Here is a 23223-nt window from a genome sequence, read left to right on the forward strand (position 1 = left end):
CCACCAGCCACAGCAGGCAGGACACCAGCCCGGCAGAGGAAATGGCACTGGAAGGGACTGGAGCAGCCGATACTTCCCACTGGGATCACCCGGGGAACGAATCCTGGTACTACCCAGCTGCTCTCCTTCACCTGCCTCCAATTTACCATCCTGAAGGCAAGTGATTAGCCAAGTCCTGAGAGCACAGAGCAAAGGTGTTTGTTAGAGCACAGCATAATTTCTACATTTGCCCCAATTACATTACTTTTGCCATGTAATATCATGGGATTTTATTTTCCTACTTCATCTTTAAAGTGGCTCCTACTGAACCATTACTCATCAATAATCAACAACATTAAAACATTAATAATTTCCAGTCTGCGACTTTCAACAACACTTACAGTGGAAAAAAAATGAATTTTAGTCTCAACTTTGTTATTTCTCATGATTTTCAGCAACGGGGTTTGTGCTGGTGAGTGACAGCAGAGATGGGCTCTGCTCTCAGAGCAGCAGCAGCTCAGGCTGCAGCCAGACGCAGCTCTCCCACGCTGCTCCTGCCTACGTGACGCAGAGCTGACAGTCAGAAAAGGTCCTTTGTCACCAAACCCTGACAGCAGGGGACGAGGCTCCTTCCCGCCTGTGAACGTGAGCTGTGGTACCATATTCGTGTGCTCATTTGAAAAGCCAGTTTTCTAAGTGGCCTCCCCAGAAGCACCAACAGCCGTTGGATCACTGGGAGCTTTGTTCAGACAATTCCCTCCTTCTGCAAAACGGACCCAGAGGAAAAAAAAATCCCAGGAAGCAATATCTCACCCTTGCTCCCTGGAGAATGTGACCTCAGGAGGGAGCCTAAAGCAGCGACAGGGATTAAAGCATCCTTGCACATCCCTGGCTCTCAGCGCCCAGCTTTGTATTCCCACCCTACACCAAGTTAAACGATTCCTTAGGATTTTTCCCAAAATGTTCAAGAAGCAGACCACAGCCCCAGTTCATCCCACTCAGCAGCCACACAAGTTGTGCCAGCACAGACAGTGATCCAACAGGACAGACAAACCACGGCAGCCCGAGGTTCCCAAATTCCCAGTACTTCACCAACATCATTTTCCTTCATTTCTCTTTACATTTTCCTGTACGGCTCCAGCAAAGATCCTTATTTCTAAACTAGGGATTATTTTGGCTTCATCTCCAAAGAGGTATGATCTAACCGCCCATCAGGATACACCCCAGGCCCGTTCATCAGGACGCTGGGTTAGCCCAGACAATCGGAAATCTGAGCTCCTCACAGAAGGTGCAGCCTCATTCAGTCCCCCGCTCTGCAGCTTAATTGCCAGATAAACTCGTTCCCCAGTTTCAAAGACAACTAAATTATAAATTACAATGTACACACAGCCAATCCAGGAGGTATTCTAGACCTATCTTGAGACTGTAATAAAAACCACGTGTTTCCTAGAAGTGGTACAGGTTGAAATAATAATGATGTCCCCAGGAACCTACTTCTGGCACACTCCCCATGAAAACAGCCCTTAAAGAATGCATATTTCCTGTGGTACTGACCTACAAGAACCAACAATACTGAAGAAAACTCTTCTTTTGCCTGTAAACCATTATTTAAAGAGTATTTAACACTCAGCAGCACATCCAAGTGCTCCGTGAAGCCGACTCTTGAGCTACCTGGCTCAGACCTTCACTGCCCCTTGCCATATGTTCCTTGATTAGATACACTCTTGTAGCAATGTTAATTGCAATTAACATAATATTGTCATTGTTCTGGAACACGTTTATCCAGTGGCCTGAGGTGACCCCAGCCCACACTGGTGATGCCCATCAGTTCTCCTTCACACACCAAACCCCTGTCAGCCCCTCCTGAGCACGCAGCAGAGCAAGGTGAAGCCCTGGGCAGGTTTTACATTTCCTTCCTTCTCCTCATCTCCTGAAATCCAAAAGGAAAACAAATCCCACCACATTTTACAACAGCTTTCAGAGCAAACATCCAGTGGTGGACCCTCTCCCAGGCTGCCACATCTCTGAAGCTGCCCTGATGCTGCCTCTGGCAGATGGGATCCTGTCTCTATTATTCTAGTTGTAAATTGAAAAATTATTCTTATTTGGCAAGATTAGTGCCTCTGAAATACAGCTGTACAAGAATCATTACTCAGCTTCCCCAACTGAGATGAGGTGGGATAATCAAGTTTTCACATATAAAATGAGCATGATTAAATACCTCAAGACTACTGATGAGCCCGACTCTTCTAAAATACATGTTGTGGAAGAGTGAGTAGCACCGAGAAGCATTTTTACCCTCACCTGAATGTAAAACATGCAGGTTAACATGGAGTGATTTACTAAAGCAAAAACTGAACAAGAAGCGTTAGCAGAGGCAATCTTAGCCTCATGGCTTCTCCTGTAACAGGTAATTGCGACTGGCAGCAGGAGCAATGAAGGATTCCTGCACCTCGCTGCACCAGGCAGCGCCTTATTAAAGCACCAGGAAGTATGATAATGTATTTCTATTAAGAATTCACGCTTATTATGCAGATTCCTGTTCCCCTGACCCCTTCCAGGATGCCCTTCAATTCCTCAGTCTCCGGCTCAGACAAAGGATGCTACCTGCGCTCCGGACATCCGTGTGGCACAAGAGTTCTAATTAATCAACAACTGCATTTCTAAGCCAACATTTCTCAGAAATTGAATGAATGATCTCTAATGAATCACTCCCAGGCAGTTTGTGTGTGTGTGTGTGTATCAGTGTTCCAAGCACAGGGCATTCAAAAGCAATCTGCAGGGAGCACGGAACTGCTGCAGCTCGGGGCTGCGAGCATCTGCTGCCCCGTCTTTAAGAATATGCTTCCCATGAAAAAAAGATAAAAAATAAAGAAAATCTTAAAACCCAGCAAAGATAAAGTGAACAATTGTTATTATTATTAGTCCAAAGTCTATCTTGTTTGTATAAACTGAAGTAGAATCTGAAGAACAGTTGTCCTGGTTAATCAGTTTGCCTCAGCTGCCTGACAACCAGTAATTACGCTCAAATATTGCCTGGATAAAAGGATTATAGCGTGTTTCAGTGGTGTTATGTCTGAAACATAACAGCACCATTAGACAAAGAACGCTAGGCCAGCACAGTGATGATGTGCCAAACCATTTTGGGTTGTGTGTTTTCCTGTTTCAGAGCTGGTTTTGGTGTTGTGGGGTGTTGTATAGCTCACAGGGCTGCAAGCACGGCTCCTCTGGGCAAAGCCCACACCAAAACCAGCCTCATGTGGCTTTGCAGGGTTGGGCTCCAGAACACAGCCGTGACGTGTCTCTGTGGTTGCCATGTCTCTGGAAACCCAAGCAGCAAAAGCTACAGGACCCAGAGCTCCCGGAGCCGAGCAAAGCAGTGATCGCTTTCATGGCCATAGCTTATTTCGGCACATGGGAAGGCAAGAAATGACAAACACCATAGGGGCAGACCTGAAAGCTTTCCAAAGAAATTTCCTCACAGCATAAGAGAAATGCAAGAAATAAAATGGAAATTAAGAGCAACAGGGGAAAAAAAAAAATCGTCATAAAATTTGGCTTACTTCTCTATCAAATCCAGTGTGACTCCGGGCACCAGCCTGACACTCTTCTGCATACAGAACCTGTGGGGAAGAGAATAAAATAAAACACACTAATTGACTGTTTAATGACAGGGTTCAGTGGGAAGAATATGGAAGGAGGTTTCTTTATTACAGTGCTTCTGCTTTTAAAACGGTGTTTAGGTAGCAAACTTTGCCACAGCATAATAAGAACGAAGCAAAGCCCTGAGTGTTTGTCACACTCATGATTATGCAGCGATTTCCATCGTCAGGTGTCAAAACCGGGCTATTGTAACTGTCACAGTGACAAGTTTTCCAGCACGGAGCAGGGGAAAAGGGCTCACAGTCATCCCGCACGGTCTCTCGGGAGGAGCAAGACGACACGAGAGCCGAGGAGGTTTATGCCTCTGGAATAATGATCAGCGTTGGCTGGGCTTCCCTGAAGAGATCTGGCACTGCAGGCAGGGGAGGGAGCGCGGAAGGGAGCGACAGGGATGCGGCAAGTCCAAACGCCTCCGTTATTCAATTAAAAAAGTGCTGACTCCATTTCCTCAGCACTACACAAGCACTGCTTCAGGAAGGCCAGCCCTGGAAATGTGGAGTCCTGTTGGCACTACGCTCCCTGTGCCTAGAAAATCCCCAAGTCCCTAAAGCCAAGTGGGTGTGGGAAGACAAGACACTGCCAGCCGCTTCCCAGCCTGTCTCACTCCTCCAACACTCTCTGCGATGTGCACTGTGGCCCGGGGGGCAGAACTGGGAAACAACAGACCTGGGAAGGAAAACCAGCAAATTCATCTTGAGAAATGACTTCCTCAGAGGTTTCAGTGCATTCCCAGCCCGTTCTCCCTGTACTTCAGAAACCCACTCTCTGTGGTTTAATGAAGAATTCACCCCTCATCATCTGTGTAATACAAGCTGATATTTAACACCTACACTTCACCCTGCCCAGGAACAGAAAGCTCCATGGGCAGTGTGGAGCAGGAGTGCTGGGCTGTCCAGGAGAAGCCCCTGAGGTCTCAAGTGATGGTTGGTGTCATCAGCAAAACATCAGGTGAACTATGTTAGAACTGCACATAAACACACCAGGAAATGCCAGACTGAAAGAAGAAAACCAGAAATACACATAACAGCCCGACTGGTTCTGCTCAGGTATCACAGGAGTGTTCTGAAACTCAATTTAGTTTTCTAAATAAATCTGGGACTGAGGATTGGCTCAGGTAACCCTCCAAAATCTCAAAGCAGAAATGCAAAACAAATGGGTTAAAAAAACCCCACTTTAACCACTTGTTTTAAAAGTGAGTTGTCACAGCTGAAGTTTTTGTTTCCATGCACTCACAGGGCTGCTGCACCAGCATCTTGGTGTACAAACTGCACACCTGAGCCTGAGAGCTCCTAAACCTTTTGTTTCTTTGTGGTTTGGGGGTTTCCAGCACTCTTAGGAGCCCTATTATTGCTCTTTACTGAGTGGGACGCCATGGTTCAAAGCCACGGGGTCCTTCAGACAATTCAGACAAGCACAGCCTTCTCCCTGATGTGTAACATCCTGAACATACAATTGCAGCTGGTTTATCTCTTAAGGGATTGAAGATAACACCAGCATATGACGCACCACTGATCCCAGTATCCAGTATAGTTCCTTTTTGCTTTAGATAGCACGAGAGACGAGGATCTGCCTGAACCAGGGCACCAAACACACACTAATTTCTGCCTCTTTCTGCAATAGCTGCATCTATGTCCCGATTAGTGAGTGTCAGTCAAGATTAACAATGCAGACAGCTTATCTCTAAGCTTGTCTCACAGCTATACGTAGTTACAACATATATTTGGAATATGTCAGCTCACAACAGTCACTACACATGAAGATAATCAGTCCCAGAATTCATACACTGCATTCCTGGAACTGTCAGACCATACTGAACTCTCATGTACCACATTCAGAAGGCATGACCGACCACGGTTTCTCTTACCAGCATCAGCTTTTCCTCTCTTGAAATCAGCCTGAAGCTGCAGCCCCATGTGATGAGTGATTTTATCCATCAGTTGTTTACTCACAGCACAGAGCACAAAATGGGATGCGCAGAAATTTATTCATCAAACTTTTATTTGCCCATAAATTCAGTGTATGAAACCTCATTAGCCTGTCAGTCTGGAATGGCAAAAACGGTGGATTTCCAAAGCAATCCTGCAGGGCTCGGATCAGCCCTGATAAAAGGGTGAGACTGAAGCAATGAGAAGTTTTAATGACCCAGATTTCCATCTTTATTTTCAGCTAACTGTCTGCTTTAGGACACCAACACAATTTGCATCAAGCAGCTGGAATGCAGGAGGAGGGTCTGGCTGTGCATGGATTCTGTTAGCAGTAACAGTGCTCTGCAGGCAGGCACTTCTTACGGATAAAACCACAACTGTAATAATGCCAGTCAACAGGGGAATATAAAAGGAGCATAATCTTCATCAGAGAATAGAGGAGGATGTTTTTGTGTGCAGTAAGCAACACACATACTCATTGGATTTGATGTAGCAGGAAATGCTGCACTATCCAGGAATTCACATGGTGCCTACCAGCATCAACCCCTCGCAGAGCTGAGGTGAGCAGTTTTACATCCTCCCCAAGCTGCATTTCTGCAAATGCATTTCCTGTCAGACACTAACAAGACACAACTCTGAGTATCTCATGCTTATGCCACGTGTAGCTCTGCAGGAGAACCTGCCCTGATCACCCCCTCTGCCACGTTCCCATGGAGATGAAAGAAAATTCCTGAGCAGATCATAATACCAAAACAAACCCCAACCTTCCTCAGTGTGTACCGAAAAAAATAACATAATAAAATCCCCCACAACACCCAAACCCAAAGCCCCTCTCACACAGCCTCAGCATTTTTACTTCAAATATGGCCCAACTGGTGAAACATGGCTCAGTAACCACAAGGGAAAAACACCACGATGCTTCGTTTTTACAACGGAAGAAGGAAAAAGGAAGATGAAAAGGATTTTAAAGCCATGAGGGAAGCACTCACCTGCCTAACATACTCAGAGTTTGCCATTCCTCAGCTGAAACTCCAGGCTATTCTCCCACTACTTCGGACTCCTGGTCCCTGAGACCTGGGTCAGAAAAACCCTTTCCTCCCCGGCTCTCTCAAACCTTCCCGAAACTATTCCTAATGTCACCGAGGCTCTTTGCCCGGCTTTTAACATCATCCCAGACTTCTGCCTGTGTTGAGAAGCTGTGACTCTCTTCCGTGAGAAAACACCCTGTGAGCTCATGAAATCAAAACCAGGATTAAGAAATGAAACACATCTTGTGCTGCCCCTCACATGAACAGAAGGGATCGGTCAGAGGCACTGCGTATCTGAACCAGAACCTGCTCAAATTAACTTGCTTCACTGGCTGCTTATTTAAGTCAGAAAGCGTGTAAGAACTGTAAATTATTCTGAGTGCCTCCAAAAGACAGCTAATGACTCCTGCAGCTGCAGTGACTCCATTGCTTACCACTGCTGCCATGGCTATAGGCTTCCCCCTGCTTCAACCTTGCCTAGTGAATGCCCTCAAGTTTTTCATTCCGGATGACACAAAACCTTGAGAGGATGGAGTGAAACACGCCGGTAGGAATGAGTCAGAGTGAGGTACTGGATTCCTCACCCCACGTCCCCAGCCAGCACCACGGCTGCTCGTGATCCTCTCCGTTGTTGGGTAAAAACACCACTCCTGGAAAGCTGCTGCTGTCTGGAGCAGTCTTTGAGAATTGTCTGCCTAATTAACTTGGTCTGTCATTCCAGAGCATCTTTCTCTGGTTTATCGCTCAATTTCTTTCACCACAGCATTATTTAATGCTACTGTATTATTTACAGCAACTGCAATATTTGGAATATGATTTGTACAAAGGACAATTTACCAAAAGTTATATTGCACTATGAACTATTTTCTGCTCTCTGAAGAAGCAGATACTGAATTCCCAGAACAGTAAATCCCTTAATCTGAGCAAACCTAGATATTGAGCTGGAAACTAAAACGTAATAAGTAGAAGATCACAATATTTGCACCTTTCTAGTTCTGATTAATAAAATGCTGTCCCAAATGCATAGTTCAAATCCTCTAATTCAATATTGCAGAGAACCTTTAGGTTGGATTAACAAAGCTATCGTTTCAACAGACAAGCTACCCAAATCACACACTTGCCATCGATACTGAGGAAGATACTCACCATCTCAGAGCGATTTTGATGGGTGTAGTAAGGCATGATGTGAACAGGTCAGCCGGCAGGTCCGGGATCATGGGAAGCAGCTCGTTGGCCTCGCAGGCTGCCAGCTGGATGCAGTTCTTCATCGAGGGAGGCAAAGGCATTTGGGCGAGTGGATGGTTGGGGTTAATTGCAGCCACCTGAAGAGATCAAGGAGATCACCCACGTGGTGAATCAGGAAGGTGAAGTGCTAGGCCATCTTGAAAATAACCAAGTCGAAGGTTGGTGGATCTCTGGATCCCGAGTTGTTTATGACTACGGAAGCACCAACCATCATTTTTACTCACACAGAATTAACAGTATTTAAAGTGCATTGACCACACACCAAACCCAGCAACAGGCAACAGCCTGAACTGTGATCACCACTTCAGAGCCTTCAGTTCACATCCGCCAGTCTGGAATCAAGCACTGTGGAAGCAAGTTAAGCAAAACTCATCTTTCTCATGGCCCATAACCATTCACCACAGATGGCAGAATAGCTTCAAATGGAAAAATGCAATTCATTTGGCTGACCTAGGCAGGAATTCCTGCCATGAAGCATAAAGACAACTCTTGTTGGTAGCCAGAAGAATACTGAACGCCCTGTGTTTCTCCCCATACAGTGTTCTACTTCACTAGAGCAAAAAGGTCAAGCTGGAGAAGGGAAGAGAGAAAATTACCCTGTGTAAGCAGAGAGGCTACCTTCCAACCAAAAGAGAAAAGGAAATGTGCACTGCCTCCTGCAATGCAACTATTAAAGTACCAGCAGATACAAACCTTAATGCTTTAGTAGAAGGGTTCAAGGTCCTTACACATACACCTCTGAATAAAAAAATGTGGTAATTTCTGCACCAAGCACTGAATCTTACACTGAAAAATAACTCTAAAGTAAGGTCTTTGCATCTCAAGATCTAGAACTGTTCTAACAAGACTTCATTTTCCAAGACGCAATTAGTTCATATTTAATTGAGCATAATCCCCTGTTTAAACTGTGAGGAGTGTCAGTGATTTATGTCAATAAATTTATTAGTAATTACATTTGCAATGTAAAACAACTTTTCATTAGAAACACATTCAACTTGAGCACTCTGTGAGACTGAACCACCAGTGACAACCCCACCGTGTATGAGGTTGATTTCATTTTGTTTCACGTTTTCACCTTCACTTCAACAGCACAAACTCGAACAGCACCCAAATACATACCCAGATACAAGACTTGGGCAACTAAAATAAATATGTCTAGCTCACTTCAGCATTTATCTCAGCAGAAAAGACCATTAGGGCATGAAGTGAGTCTATTAACATTACCATTTAATTAGTGCTTGTATTAAAAATCCTTCCACGTTTACCAGGACAGCAAACTGAACCAGAGAGACTGCAGTGGCAGAATTATTTGCAAATTAATTTGCTTTCCACCACAGTTTTAAACACATTTTTCAGCTGTATAAGCAAAGCAAGCTTAAACTTAGCCCTGCAGCACGAACAGGAGCGAAACTTTTGCAGGAGGCTGTGATCTCACCTCCAGCTCCTGCTCCCTCTGTAGTGCAAATTGCTTGAAGGACTTGACGATAAGGCCGGCGTTGGAGCAGTCGTAGACAAAAATGGAAGGGCTGCCCATCCAGGTCTGCAGGTCATATATGGAGAGGGGAATGTACTGAGTATAGTTCTAGGAAAAGACAACACACACTTGAGTTACAGAGAGGCAGAGAAGCAACAGAACTTTCTTTGATGAGATAATGAAATACACGCACAAAATTTCAATTCTGGAATCACAAAATAAACCCTACATTGAACACTGGGCATATAAATCGATACAAATACCCATCAACATCTACTCCTGATGAGGACTACGAACCCAACTCCAACACAAGCGACAAGTAGATTTACTGTGGTATTGTTTGAAAGGCTGAACTTTAAAACTCTAAAGCTCAGCACTTTGAGCTGTGCTACAACTCCAACAGCATCTCAGAATCCCATTCTAGCTCAGATTTCTGCAAGTCTGGCAAAGGCTGTAAAGCAGCTGCGTTGAACTGAACAGCGAACGCCTCAGAACTGAGAACCCCATCAATACATCAAGATTGATAATTAAGACTGTGGAGCCCATCAGCAGCTCCCCCGTCTCAGCCTAATGAGATGCTTCATAATGTTATTACAGTCTTTAACTTCTGTGCAACTTTCCAAATTAGCCAATAAAATGAAACCCAACAAAGGCTCCTCCACCAACGTGAAGTGCCACTGGTTCTGCTGCTGTAAATACAGAGTATTTTGTTCCTTGTCTTCCATCTAACACCCCCAACTCACTGGGGCCAAAAGCTTCTTAAAATACAAGGGGGATCACAAATAAGACATTTAGAATTAGCAGGGCCAGACCCAAGCAGCAGAACTGCAAAGAGGCACCTCCAGAGCCAGTGTGGCTGCTGCAGACCCTTCCACCCCCAGGCAGAGGACAACCTGCTGAGCTCCTGCAGCACTGAGCTGGCCAACCTACAGTAAAAGCTGTGATGTTCCTATTAACATCCACAGGGTGATGGATGGGAACAGAACTCCCATTTCCATGCAAGAGGCTTAAAATAGCTGTAATAAACCTGGTAAACTTTAGCAAAAATCAAATTCTCAAGGACACTTATCAGCATGTATAAAGACAGAAGTGCTCATAAACCATATGTTAGATAAGGGAGGAAACAGTAAGTCATTTCAAAACCCAGTTCTGCCCATATATAAAAGTCTTGGTTATTTCATTAAAATTAATAGGCAAAATTGTTTATAAAAGCCAAAGTTCCAAGTGTCAGGAGCTCTGTGAATTACTGCAGGACAGAATGATACCTGAACAACTCACCCATGGCCCCGGCCTTTTTAAAGGACATCACAGGGGTTAAGCACATTCCAGTCATTATAAGTTACATATAAAACCCTGCTCTGACACATATAACCAGGGAGATTTTATGGGTGTACATTGTTTTAACTTCATATTTACAGCGCGTATGGCTACAGTTAAGATTGGATTATAGCTCTGATTAATATGGTGGTATTTCCAACCAGAAGGTTTTTATGTTCCAACGTTACTGTGGGGGTCACAAATAACACGAAATTTGCTAATGATATGTAAATGAGACAGTTTGAAGACAAAAGGAGTGTTAAATAACAGCTTTCCAGCACGGCGGCGCAGGGTGATCGCTTGCTGCTTGTTCAGCTCCCCTCTGCCACGCCGGGCTGTGAGCAGGAGAGCGTGCCCGTGGGCTTTGTTCTCAGGGCTGACTTTGGGGTTTAGCAGGTTTCTGCTCTGTTCACAGAGTCCCTCCGCGCCTGCTTGAAGGAATGACACAGCAAACAACTAACCTGGAAACTGATTTTGGACCAATTGCTTAACAAACAACTCAAAAATATATTAAAAACCAGTAACATTATTCAGATTTTGGCGAGAAGTTCCCCAGCACTTCAGGAATGTTTGAACTTGGGGCTGTTTTGATTTTTACCTTTTTGAAACTACACTGGGACTTTCCTCAGAGAATAGCAGCCAGCAAAGCTAGAAAAAATGCACTGCTCCTTATTCATACAAGAGCACTCCCAGTCACTATATGAGAAGCATGTTATGGCATGTTATTCACTGGTTTACAGGGCCTGTCTCAACTGTCAAGACGTGACATACTCAGGAAAGGGACATTTTCAAAATAATCATTCCTTCCAAAGCACGGTGCAGTTCCTCTGCCCATTTCCTACCGGAGATGAAACAATGCTTGAAGAGAATTCTCTAAAGAGATTTCTCCCCAGAAGGGTGCTGTGTTCAGCTTCTGTCCTGGCTGCTCTGAACTCCGTGGAGTCCCTCAGAAATCTCAGGCAATGAGCCTTGTGGCAATGAACCTACAGGAGTCCACCCCCAGTTCCTTCTATACATCTTATTGTCTCTCTAACCAAAAGAGTTCAGGAACATTTTGTTTGCTGAGCTGCAAAGCAGAAATTAACCATCCAAAGCACTATAAACGCCATCACGTGCTGCCTGGAGAAGCCCTGCACTTGCTGAGCTGCTGTGATTAAAAGCTGGAAAAGAAATACAACTGAAAATACCTTCTGCTGCCCTTAATGCTGTCTCTGACCCCACGTTACTGAACTGATTTCTGAAGTGTGCGTTTCCTTCTGAAGAGGAAGGGTGTGAGGAAGAGGAGCGGGCACCTCCCCACACTCACGCGGGGTGCAGAGACACTCCTTGCTACCATCTTTTCTACAAAGCATATATATATATATAGGTCAGGTTTACATTCTAATAAAATGAATGTGGATGAGGATCAGATTATTTATTTACAGCATCCTGATCATCTGTCAGGCTAGATTAAATATCAAAAGGGAAAGCTCGCTTCTTAGGTGAACCCTCAACAGTGAAGGTAACCAAAGATATTTGTACTACAGCAAGCACAGCTTGTCAAAATCCATGAAAAATTAAACTCAAGGAAATGCTGTCATGTCTGTCTGAGGAGAGAAGGTTTTGAAAGCCTACATTAGCTTACCTACTAGCTTGTCAAGTGCCTTACCCAAATCACACCGTACTCCTTCCCCTTTCACAGGCCTCTCCAGCAGCATTTGAATGCTGTGAACTGAACAAAGTGACCAAGATGTGCAGCTGAAGTGAATCTACATGATGCTTCCTGGAGGTTTTCTCCTTTTCAATCTAGGCATCTCCAGAAGCAGAGCTAGCCATACAGCTAATAAACAATAGTCCTCATGCAGTATCTCTAGGTGGTTTGAACAAGGGCTGTTCAGAACTCACAGACATTTGAAGCACAAGCTTTATGGTAAGAACATAATGATCAGTCAGGGATGTCAGGCAGCAAAGCCAAGTCTCACTGTTTGCTCAGACACAACTGAGCTGGGTGATACATCTGAAAAGCAGAGGAGGCAAGTGGCAGTAGCTGGCTTTTCAGTGTTTTGCAAATGAGCTTTAGTGCACCTGAGAGAAGAGCCTCCTGCCCCGCTGGGAGCTGAGGGACAACCTGTTTGGTCTCACAGAACTTCAAGAACAGGAAGAAACAAACAGCTCTCAGCAGAGAAACAAACAGCTCTCAGCAGGGAACCAAACAACTGTGAATGCATCTTAAGCCCTGAAAACCCAGCTGTTCTCTAACAGAACACTTCAACATTGATCCAGCAGTGAACAAGACTGGGCTGTTGAGCACTGCTTTGCAAAGACTCACCTTGTTGAAGACCCAGATCTCCCCATTGACGGTTGGCCTGGGGACGCCGTGGCCGTTGTAGTGGAAAAGCACCCGCTCCTCCTTGGCGTTCCGACGCAGAGACGTGCACAGCTTCTTAACCTCGTCCACCGTAGGGTCAAGACTCTGCTTGTACCTGGCCTGGTAACATAAATGGAAGATATAGATAAGAATGGAAGATAAGATTTTAGGTGTAAAACCAAATCTGTTTAAGATGCAGGCACCTAGTTAAGATCATAGAATGCGTTGGGTTGGAGGGACCTTAAAGCTCCTCCAGTTCCAACCCCCTGCCACAGGCAGAGACACCTTCCACTAGAGCAGGTTGCTCAAGATAGAAGCATGTATATAAATCGGTTACTTTGTAAAAGAAAAACACGAAACATTTACTATTGTAATATAAAATATAAATATAAAAACATAGCTGAATAAACAAAGTGTGCCTGCTGCTGGTGTGGGGGTTGCACACACACAGTGACAACAGAGGTTTGAGGGAGTTCATCCCATCTCTGACCAAAAGCCAATGCTTGCTTTTGGGAAAATTTTATATTCAATATCATCACAACTTGGGCTATGGACACTACATTCTCCTTCCTACCTACACAGCTCTGTAAGCACATAAATCAGAGCACATTGCTATGTTTGAGGAAGAAAACAAAGTGATAAAAAAACCCCAATACTTCAAACCCATTCCTACTCGTCGAAGTTCAAATGCCACTGGAGCAGCCAGTCTGCCACACTCCAAAGTGCACGGTTTTGAAGCAAGGCCAAATAATAACAAAAAGTCTCTCAAGTGTTCTTTGAAAGACAAAAGCCTGTTTCTTCCTCTCCACAACTGCAGCGAGAGGCTGAGAACCCAGAATCACAAGGGCTTGGAAAAACTGAAGTGATGTGTTGAAATGAAGAGCCAAGTTTAAGAGCAGGACAACCCGTATGCACACCTCCTCCAGAACTGCTGCTGAGAGCCTGCTCAGAAACCACACCAAGGCCTCAGAAGTTTGGGCTTTTCGGGTTTTCTCCTATGACAGGCAAAGATCAGAACGTCTTAAATATCATAGTAAGAGGGGATGAAGCACTTATCTATGAAGCTTGAAAAACAGATACTATGCTGCTCAATTAATATACAGCATCTCGAGCAAACAGGCAAGATGGATACAATGAATGGCACCATTTACATGATTACAGCAAGGAAGAAAAGCAAGCAAAAGGAGAGAAAATATGAAGAAAGAGCCAGTGATCTGACACACTCATCCTTTTGGGGAACTTCCCCACCAAGGAAAGATAAGAGGCTCTATTCATCTTCACACGGGTTCCCCCCCACCTCTCTCTCTCCTTTCAGTGTTGTTATGAAGGGGCTGATGTGCAAAAATGTGCACTTTAAATCCCGTCCTGCCTCTGGCATCTTTACAAGACACCAGCACCGAGAGCCTGGTCATTTCTCAGCTCTTTTCCAAAGGAGAACATGCTCATTCAAACACTCCTCACGTCCTCGCAGCATAAATATTAAATAGAGCTGCAATTAATGGAGGTGAATTCACACTCTCAATCCAAAGCCTGCAGATGTGAAGATCCGAACTATAAGCCTATCATTCCTGCATCGAGAAACACACGGCTGAGGGAAGCAAAAGGAGAGCAGGAGAGCAGAGAGGCCGAGTCCTACCTGTCAGCTCAGGGATTTCAGGCTGAGTTCATCATACATCATTCATGCACATAGGACAGAAACAGGTATTTGAGCATCAACCCATAGCAGATGGTATCTTCCCCCCCCAAAAAAATATCTTCAAGACTTTTTTCATTGGTATGCAAAAAATACCAGTAGAATAGGAGAATAACTACAGTCATTACGAGACATGCCCAGGGCTTGTTCATCTGAGAGGGGACGTTAGTTGTGGGGGAGTGGAGGAGCTGTTTCATGCGATGCTCTGTGGGACAGGCTGCTATTTGTAATAACTGCTAAAACAAATGTGGTCTCCTTCCAGAGAGAACCACAGAAACTAAAGGTCTTTGAGAAGAACACAGAGAAACAGGATCAAAACCTTGCTAACCCATGGGCTGCCACCCTGCCCGGTCCAGAGAGCCCACCACCGGTGACCAGCCCTGCAGTGTCCTGTCACACGGAACACACAGACACCCACACGAGCTGTGGTCCAGGAGGATTCACCCATTTGACAATTTCACCTCTCCCTTCCCAGCAGGAAGCAGCATTTTTAAAACAGTTTAAGTTCTCATATGAACGTTTTGCATTTTAGCATCACTAGCCCTTTGATGAATTGTTTCCTTTTGTCACCCTCCTGTATCTCCTTCCATCATTATCCATTGTCTTCCCTGGCAACACGCTGCATCCTTCCCTTCCACTTCCCAAGAGATGCTTCCAGCAGTAGTTAGTGCAAAAGGTAACCACGCGCCTGACCAAAACCCTGGAAGGGGCTGCTGGGCGTAATCTCAGCAATGTCTGTCAAAATCACTGACACACAACAAGACTTTATGTTTGTTTCCCCTTTGTTTTTATGAGCTATTGACCAGTTCCCGGCTGTTGCTGCACCTGAACACCGCGCTGGCCTCCCCTGCCTTCTCCTGTGTGTGGATAACAGAGATTTGCTGGTGTTTGGCAGGAGCCTTTGCCTCCTGGTGCGATTATCAGACAAGACAGGCCAGACTCTGCAGCTGTGCCCAGCTGTGCCTGCTGCTCCCAGCTGATGCTGCAACAGCAGCATTAGAGCTGGCAAAAGCCCGACCCAGCGCCGTGATGGGCAAGCATGAAACTGCTGACGGTTATGTCAGCTGCCTTCCTGGTGCGAATGTGATTTTCTGATCACCCCAGTGTCTCGCCGAGGAGCTGCTGCCAAAAGCAATAGCTTTGTGGTGGCCTCATCCACACGATCCTCATTATTCTGCTCACAGAGGCAAAATTAAGAGTTTTGCTTGTTCCTGTAATATTGCAACACTTTTATGAACCACTCATCATTTTTTCCAACCTTTTTGCTGCACACTTGGTTAAAAACACGGTCGTGATGTTAATTTTTAAGACATTTCAATTTTCAGTATGCCACAAACTCCTTCCCTTATTGTTACAAATGTTTTTCCCTCTCACAGCTTCATTCTTGCTTATGATGATTTATAATCTTTTCTGCTTTATTCCTCAGAGCAACTCTGCTGCTCAAGGTGAACCTCTGCGTAAATGGGACATCACAGGATGCGCAGCTGCTGCGCTGTGACTCGCATCAGCTCTGAATCCCCGTTTCCCAGCACAGAAAAGACTTTGAACCTGCGACTGCCATGCGCGCAGTCAGCCTTCTTAGCGTGATTTAATTACAAGGAATCAAAGCAATCTAATTATTCCAAGAGAGTGTTCTTTTGGAACAATGCCCGACTTTGAAAAACAGAAATATAAAAAGCCCTCCAAAGAAATAAGTTACTAAAAAACAGGAGTTGTGAAACTGGCAGTTCTGAGAGCCAGGTTTCATGCTTCCTTTCCTGGCTGTGTGCACCCAGAGCCTCCAGCCCAGCACACAAACCCCTTTGCTACTGCTCAGGGGATCAAGGTTATAGAAGGGTTTGGTTAGAGTTGGAAGAGACCTTAAAGCTCACCCAGCTCCAACCCTCTGCCACGGGCAGGGACACCTTCCACTAGAGCAGGTTGCTCCAAGCCCCTGTGTCCAACCTGGCCTTGAACACTGCCAGGGATGGGGCAGCCACAGCTTCTCTGGGCACCCTGTGCCAGCGCCTCAGCACCCTCACAGGGAAGAACTCATATGAGTATAAAGCCATTCCCTCTTGTCCTGTCCCTACATGCCCTTGTAGAGGGGGAGAATCCCCTCCCTTGAGCTGCTGCTCACTCTATGCAAAGAATAAAATAACCCTGCAGCCAGAGATGTTTCTCAGGTGTCTGAAGACCTGTTAATGACAAATACTAAACCCCCTGGATTTAGTTTTTCTTTAAGTGAAAAATGTAAAATTGAATTAATTCCATTTCCACCTTTTATGGGGCAACTGCCAGTTTGATGCAACATGTTCCTCCCAATGTCTGGAACAAACTGGCTTAGACATATAAAATAGGTGTCTATGTGTTAGACAGCTTTAAGGTCCTTTCCAACCCAAACCAGGCTGTGATTCTATAATTCTATGAAGAAATCTCTAATTACAACTGTATGGTGAGTTCTGGAGAATTAAAAGAAACTGCAAGAGCACAGGGACTGGCAAAAGGACCTGGAGGAAGCTCATGCAGAGCATGATAGCTGTTCCAGCTGAGCAGGAGCTGGGAATGAGCTTTGGGAAGCCTATGATTGAGGTGTAACTTGCTGGAAGCAGCTCCAGGTCAACACAGCCATCACTAACCACAGTCGCTACAAGCCACGAGGCCACCAGGCCTCCTCCAGCCCTAGAGCATCTCCAGGAGGGCAGAACAAAGAGTGTAAACTAAATTAACTCGAGTATTACATTACTGCGCAGGGTAACCTCGCTTTAAGGCTGTCAGGGCACCAGGAAGCATGACAGCAGTAAGCACGATGTAAACGAATCCAGAGGAAATCCAGAGCGTTCCCAGATCTGTGCTGAGCACATTGGTAGGAATAACAGTAAACAAACAGAACCATGAATAACCCCACAGGGAAGAGCCCATTTAGCATCTGCAATGAGGAGCCACACTTTTGTTAATTAAACTCTTCTCTTCTGGAGGGTTTTCTAAGAAATCAAAGAGCATGGAGATGAGAGAACGTATCTTTTTGATACAAACCCATTTCGATCCCCAGCAGACGTTTAGCAAGATCTTAACACAAGATTTGGAGGAAAGTCCATATGTAAAGAGCTGCTTCTAAAGCAGGCAGCGGGGGGAGAAGCATGAATTTTGTCCATGGAGGGAAGTCGCTGTGAAGCTCCAGGGGATCAGTTTTGCAGCCCAAATCACCCAACACATTAATAACCACCACTGGAAAGGCAGGGAGCAGAAAAACACCAGTCTGCTGATGCCAGAGGGTTACTCAGAATTACTGGGGACAGACCCTGTGGCTGGGAGTGTTTCAGCAGCAGTGAAGAATAGGAGATCCAACACCACATTTAAAAGCTGTGTTACAAGGAACAGCTTTCTGATTTTACAGAAAACAACTGGCCCTGAACTCCATCCTCACACTCCAAGCAAGATCCTGGGAGCATAAGGAGCTGTTCTGGACACACGTCAGCCCACCACAGTCTTAAAAACAAGTAGAGAGTCAGAAATGGTTAAGGAAGCAAGAAGCCCCAGAGCACATTGCCACTGCAGAGACCCAGCAAGCACCCACACCTTGCAGGTGGTCTGGTGGGTTTCTCAGGTGTGCAATGGCTTCCACAGGAGGAATGATTCAAAGCCCTAGGACGCATCTGCCAGGAGAAATGATACAGAAGCTGCATGTAACAGTGGCCTCTAAATGAGACCAATTATGGTTTATCCATTTTCTCTTGATTGCTATTATCTCTTCCCACACTAGAACCAGGGAAACTAAAATGAAAACATCCATTGATGCATTTAGAGCAAAAGATGAGACACAGCTTCACTAAACCCTGCAGACAGACATGTCCTTGCCACAGGACAGCACCGTTCAACTCCTGCCTTGAACCACTTTAAACTTTTCTGCATTCATAAACTCCTGGAAGGACAGTACGTGCAGGACAGTAAAACACCACAATCCACCTCCAGCTCGAAGCCATCAAGCATGTGAGGTTCACGCTCAGGTTCCTGTGAGAGGTTTTTACACGGCCACGCTGGCTGCGGTACCCACCAGGGTCCTGGATCAGAGCAGCACAGCTCCCTGCCCAGACAGCTTTCAATCACTGCCTCCTCAGTCACCACATCTCACTCACTCTACTCACGGCAGGGGCAGCACTAGGATTAATCTAAGGGATAAACCTCTCGAGAGGCTGAGCTTCCCCCCAGACCGCTGTGGGTCTGCATCTGACACCACCCTCCCTAAGCCCCTTCTTCCACAAACTCTTCCTAAACACACCAACAGTTCATGTTCCCAATAACTTTCACTACCAGTTCCTTTCCACCCTCAGTTAAGTTCACTACTACAGACTTTTCATGCTGCTGTTCTACCCACACTTCTTTTTCTTCCCCTAGGTATGACACTGCATTGGCCTGCTCCCAAGTCCTCTGATGTTGAAGCTGTTTTAGCTAAAAACTACACACTTCACTCATAACAAAACCACTTTGTTCTTTGGAGCATCCAAAATTGTTATTAATAACTCAATCCTGTGATTTACCATGATTTAATTTTAATACTTACTAAACCACATCTTTTTTCTTGCATCAAAGAAAGATTTAGGATCCTGAATTTGCACAGGCTTTGGAAACACGTCAAAGAAGAGACAAATTTAGAACTGTACAAGAACACTTTCATTTTTGCACAATTTCACAATAAATGAAAAATCTACACAGAAAATTATTCTCTCCTGAGCAGTGGAATCAAGCCAAATTTTCCCCACCCTTACTGCTCATTTTTGGATTTTCACCTCATCAGATGCAATCTCAGGCTGAAGGTTTGGGTGTTAATGGTGTTTTCTCTGCCCTCCCTAACTGGCAGCTGTAAATGGGCTGTTAATGAGTTGAGTAGGAGTTGGGCTGAGGCTGCAGCCTGTTCCTCAGCTGACCAGAGCAGCAGCACAGCCTGTCCCTGCCTCCATCCAGCTCTTCCCACATCAGTGTTTAGGACTAAATTTAAATCCTTATTTCTCCCCCATTTCAGAAGGGCAGGTGACATGTTATGGTGCTGGGATGTTGGGTAGGTGCAAGATGCAACCCATGCTGCATGCCTGTAAAAGCCTGGGTGCCTCAGGACATCAGCCAGGAGTATATTCAATCTTTGGAATTCATGTAGTGACATGTTCTGCACTTCCCCAGCCAAGCGTTTGTTTTGACTAACCCGTGCTACATAGAATCATAGAATCATAGAATCATAGAATCGTAAGGGTTGGAAAGGACCTTAAGATCATCTAGTTCCAACCCCCCTGCCATGGGCAGGGACACCTTGCCCTAAACCATGTGGCTCAAGGCTCTGTCCAACCTGGCCTTGAACACCGCCAGGGATGGAGCATCCACAACCTCCCTGGGCAACCCATTCCAGTGCTTCACCACCCTCACTGTAAAGAACTTCTTCCTTATATCTAATCTAAACTTCCTCTGTTTAAGTTTGAACCCATTACCCCTTGTCCTACCACTACAGTCCCTAAGGAAGAGTCCCTCCCCAGCATCCTTGTAGACCCCCTTCAGATACTGGAAGGCTGCTATGAGGTCACCACGCAGCCTTCTCTTCTCCAGGCTGAACAGCCCCAACTTTCTCAGCCTGTCTTCATATGGGAGGTGCTCCAGCCCTCTTATCATCCTCGTGGCCCTCCTCTGGACTTGCTCCAACAGCTCCATGTCCTTTTTATGTTGAGGACACCAGAACTGTACGCAGTACTCCAAGTGGGGTCTCACAAGAGCAGAGTAGAGGGGCAGGATCACCTCCTTCGACCTGCTGGCCACGCTTCTTTTGATGCAGCCCAGGATGCGGTTGGCTTTCTGGGCTGCAAGCGCACGCTGCCGGCTCATGTTAAGCTTCTCGTCAACCAACACCCCCAAGTCCTTTTCTGCAGGGCTGCTCTGAATCTCTTCTCTGCCCAGCCTGTAGCAGTGCCTGGGGTTGCCCCGACCCAGATGTAGGACCTTGCACTTGCCTTGGTTAAACTTCATAAGGTTGGCATCGGCCCACCTCACAAGCGTGTCAAGGTCCCTCTGGATGGCATCCCTTCCCTCCAGCGTATCAACCGAACTACACAGCTTGGTGTCATCGGCAAACTTGCTGAGGGCGCACTCAATCCCACTGTCCATGTCACCGACAAAGATGTTGAACAGGACCGGTCCCAACACCGATCCCTGAGGGACACCACTCGTTACAGGTTTCCAACTGGACATCGAGCCATTTACCACAACTCTTTGTGTGCGGCCATGGAGCCAGTTTTTTATCCACCGAGTGGTCCATCTATCAAATTGATGTCTCTCCAATTTAGAGACAAGGATGTCATGTGGGACAGTGTCGAATGCTTTGCACAAGTCCAGGTAGATGACATCAACTGCTCTGCCGCTGTCCATCAGTTCCGTGGCTCCATCATAGAAGGCCACCAAATTGGTCAGGCAGGATTTCCCCTTAGTGAAGCCATGTTGGCTGTCACCAACCACCTCGTTGTTTTTCATGTGCCTTAGCATGTTTTCCAGGAGAAACTGTTCCAAGATTTTGCCAGGCACAGAGGTGAGGCTGACTGGTCTGTAGTTCCCCGGGTCTTCCACCTTCCCCTTCTTGAAAATGGGGGTTATATTACCCTTCTTCCAGTCATCGGGAACTTCACCTGACTGCCAGGATTTTTCGAATATGATGGACAGTGGCTTAGCAACTTCATTCGCCAGCTCCTTCAGGACCCGTGGATGGATTTCATCAGGTCCCATGGACTTGTGCACGTTCAGGTTCTTAAGATGGTCTCGAACCTGATCCTCTCCTACAGTGGGCCTAAGGTCTTTGTTCTCACAGTCCCTGCATTTGCTTTCCAAGACTTGGGTTGTGTGGTCAGAGCATTTGCTGGTGAAGACTGAGGCAAAGAAGTCATTAAGAACCTCAGCCTTCTCCAAATCCATCAATAAGAAGTATGTCTTGTAATAAATCTGGATCCTTTTCCCTAAAGGAGAGCTGACATTTTATCCAAAAGCAATGCACTCCAACTGCTGCTGTCTTCCCCACCCATCCCAAACAGAGAAAACAGCAGCACAACCTCAGTAGGACAGAAACCCTTCACAGGCACACAGGACCTTGCAGTCACTCCCATCTGCTGTCATGCCTGGAAGGAGAGTGGTTTGTCCTGAGGGATCTGGCAAACCTGCCGAGCAGGGAGCTGCAGGGGGAGCCTGCGCTCCCAGACTGGTTTTGGAATATCACCACACTTGCACTGATGCGAGTTTGCTGCCCATGCCCTTACGCGGAGTGCTGGAGCAGGATGGTGCCATGCCGGGTCCCAGCCTGCAGAACGCAGCAGCAGAGATGTGAGGAGCTGCAGGAGCACGTTAGGTGGTAACTTCAGAGATCGATTCAGCAGTGTGAGAAGTGATTTCAATTTATTCCTACTACCAATCCATCATAAATTCAATTGCCTGTAAGTGCAGGCTGATATGACCACAATAACTCTCGGGTTAGAGACATGCAGGCAAATACAAATGGGGCTGAACCATATTCACAGACTCAGGCTTTCTATTTACTTCTTTTTAAACACCTTTTAGGTGGTTTGACTTTAGGCTGTGGCCATATGATATGACCCTGATGTTAACGCCTGAGGATGAATCATAGATAATAAAAAAGCTGCATATTTAAATACAAGAGAGTATCTGGAGATCCCAAATGGATGCTCTGAGCAACAGCTTAACACAGGCCATGAAAAAATGGTTCTGATAAAATTAATAGTTATTGCTAACTTGAAAAATATTAATTACAGTGACATGCACTGTGACTTACAGGCACTTGAGTTCAAATGCTAAACCAAGCCCTAAGGAAGGCTTGGGAGTCTTTGGCAAATACTCAGCGGATACTCGGTTGCCTTTAAAAATCCATCTCCCTCTCCTCTGTGCCAGGACAGCCAAAAGCAGCCCAAGACTCCAACAGCTTCACGTGCCAGATGTCTCGGAGCAAACGCGCTGTAAGCGTGGAGCATTTATTCACTGGACTGTAGTCAGCAGTGGAGTGACTTTACCTTTCCTCTGCAGAGTCTCTGACCTTGCTTTTAAGTCCAATGTGAAATGAATTCCAAAGTACCTGATCCTCCCTGTGTGGATTCAGGATTCAACAATACTTCCAAAAAACTACCTTTGAGCACTGTGTTCCTGAGAGCTGATGCTGACAGGGAAGACAAAAATCAAGACTACTACCCTTGAGTACCTGCTACAACGGATTCAGGTGACAGGGGTGTCTCTCAGCAATTACCAGCTGCTACACCACAAGTTTGCTCCAAGATGCACAGAACTCTACCCCCAGCATACCCTGTACGATCCCTCCCGATCTGATCACATAAAATAAACGTCCCGAGATGGCTGGGTAAAGAATTGGTTATTTTTAAACAAAGGGAATTGTAAAACAACTTCAAGCTGCTGCTTACACGCCCGGCCTCGCCCCTCAGCCTGATGCCACTGTGATGGCTATGACAGGGCACAGCACAAAACGCTCTGACAGGATTTGGAGTACACACCAGGACACATCCTTAAAACCTGCTTAGTCAAAGAAC

General features: G+C 45.8%; 1 protein-coding gene across 2 annotated transcripts in view; it reads right to left on the reverse strand.

Moving 5' to 3' along the window:
* The window catches only part of RPTOR (regulatory associated protein of MTOR complex 1), a 119151-nt gene that overhangs the window by 73457 nt on the left and 22471 nt on the right, over positions 1–23223 (reverse strand). For both annotated transcript variants that reach the window (XM_030506234.1, XM_030506235.1), the window contains exons 4-7: positions 12940–13098; positions 9276–9422; positions 7742–7917; positions 3543–3602 (exon numbers count right to left, since the gene is read on the reverse strand). In XM_030506234.1, coding sequence (XP_030362094.1) covers positions 3543–3602; positions 7742–7917; positions 9276–9422; positions 12940–13098 — 542 coding nt within the window. The remainder of the gene's footprint in view (positions 1–3542; positions 3603–7741; positions 7918–9275; positions 9423–12939; positions 13099–23223) is intronic.

The sequence above is a fragment of the Strigops habroptila genome, chromosome 14 (assembly GCF_004027225.2).
Source record: "Strigops habroptila isolate Jane chromosome 14, bStrHab1.2.pri, whole genome shotgun sequence".
Taxonomy (NCBI): domain Eukaryota; kingdom Metazoa; phylum Chordata; class Aves; order Psittaciformes; family Psittacidae; genus Strigops; species Strigops habroptila.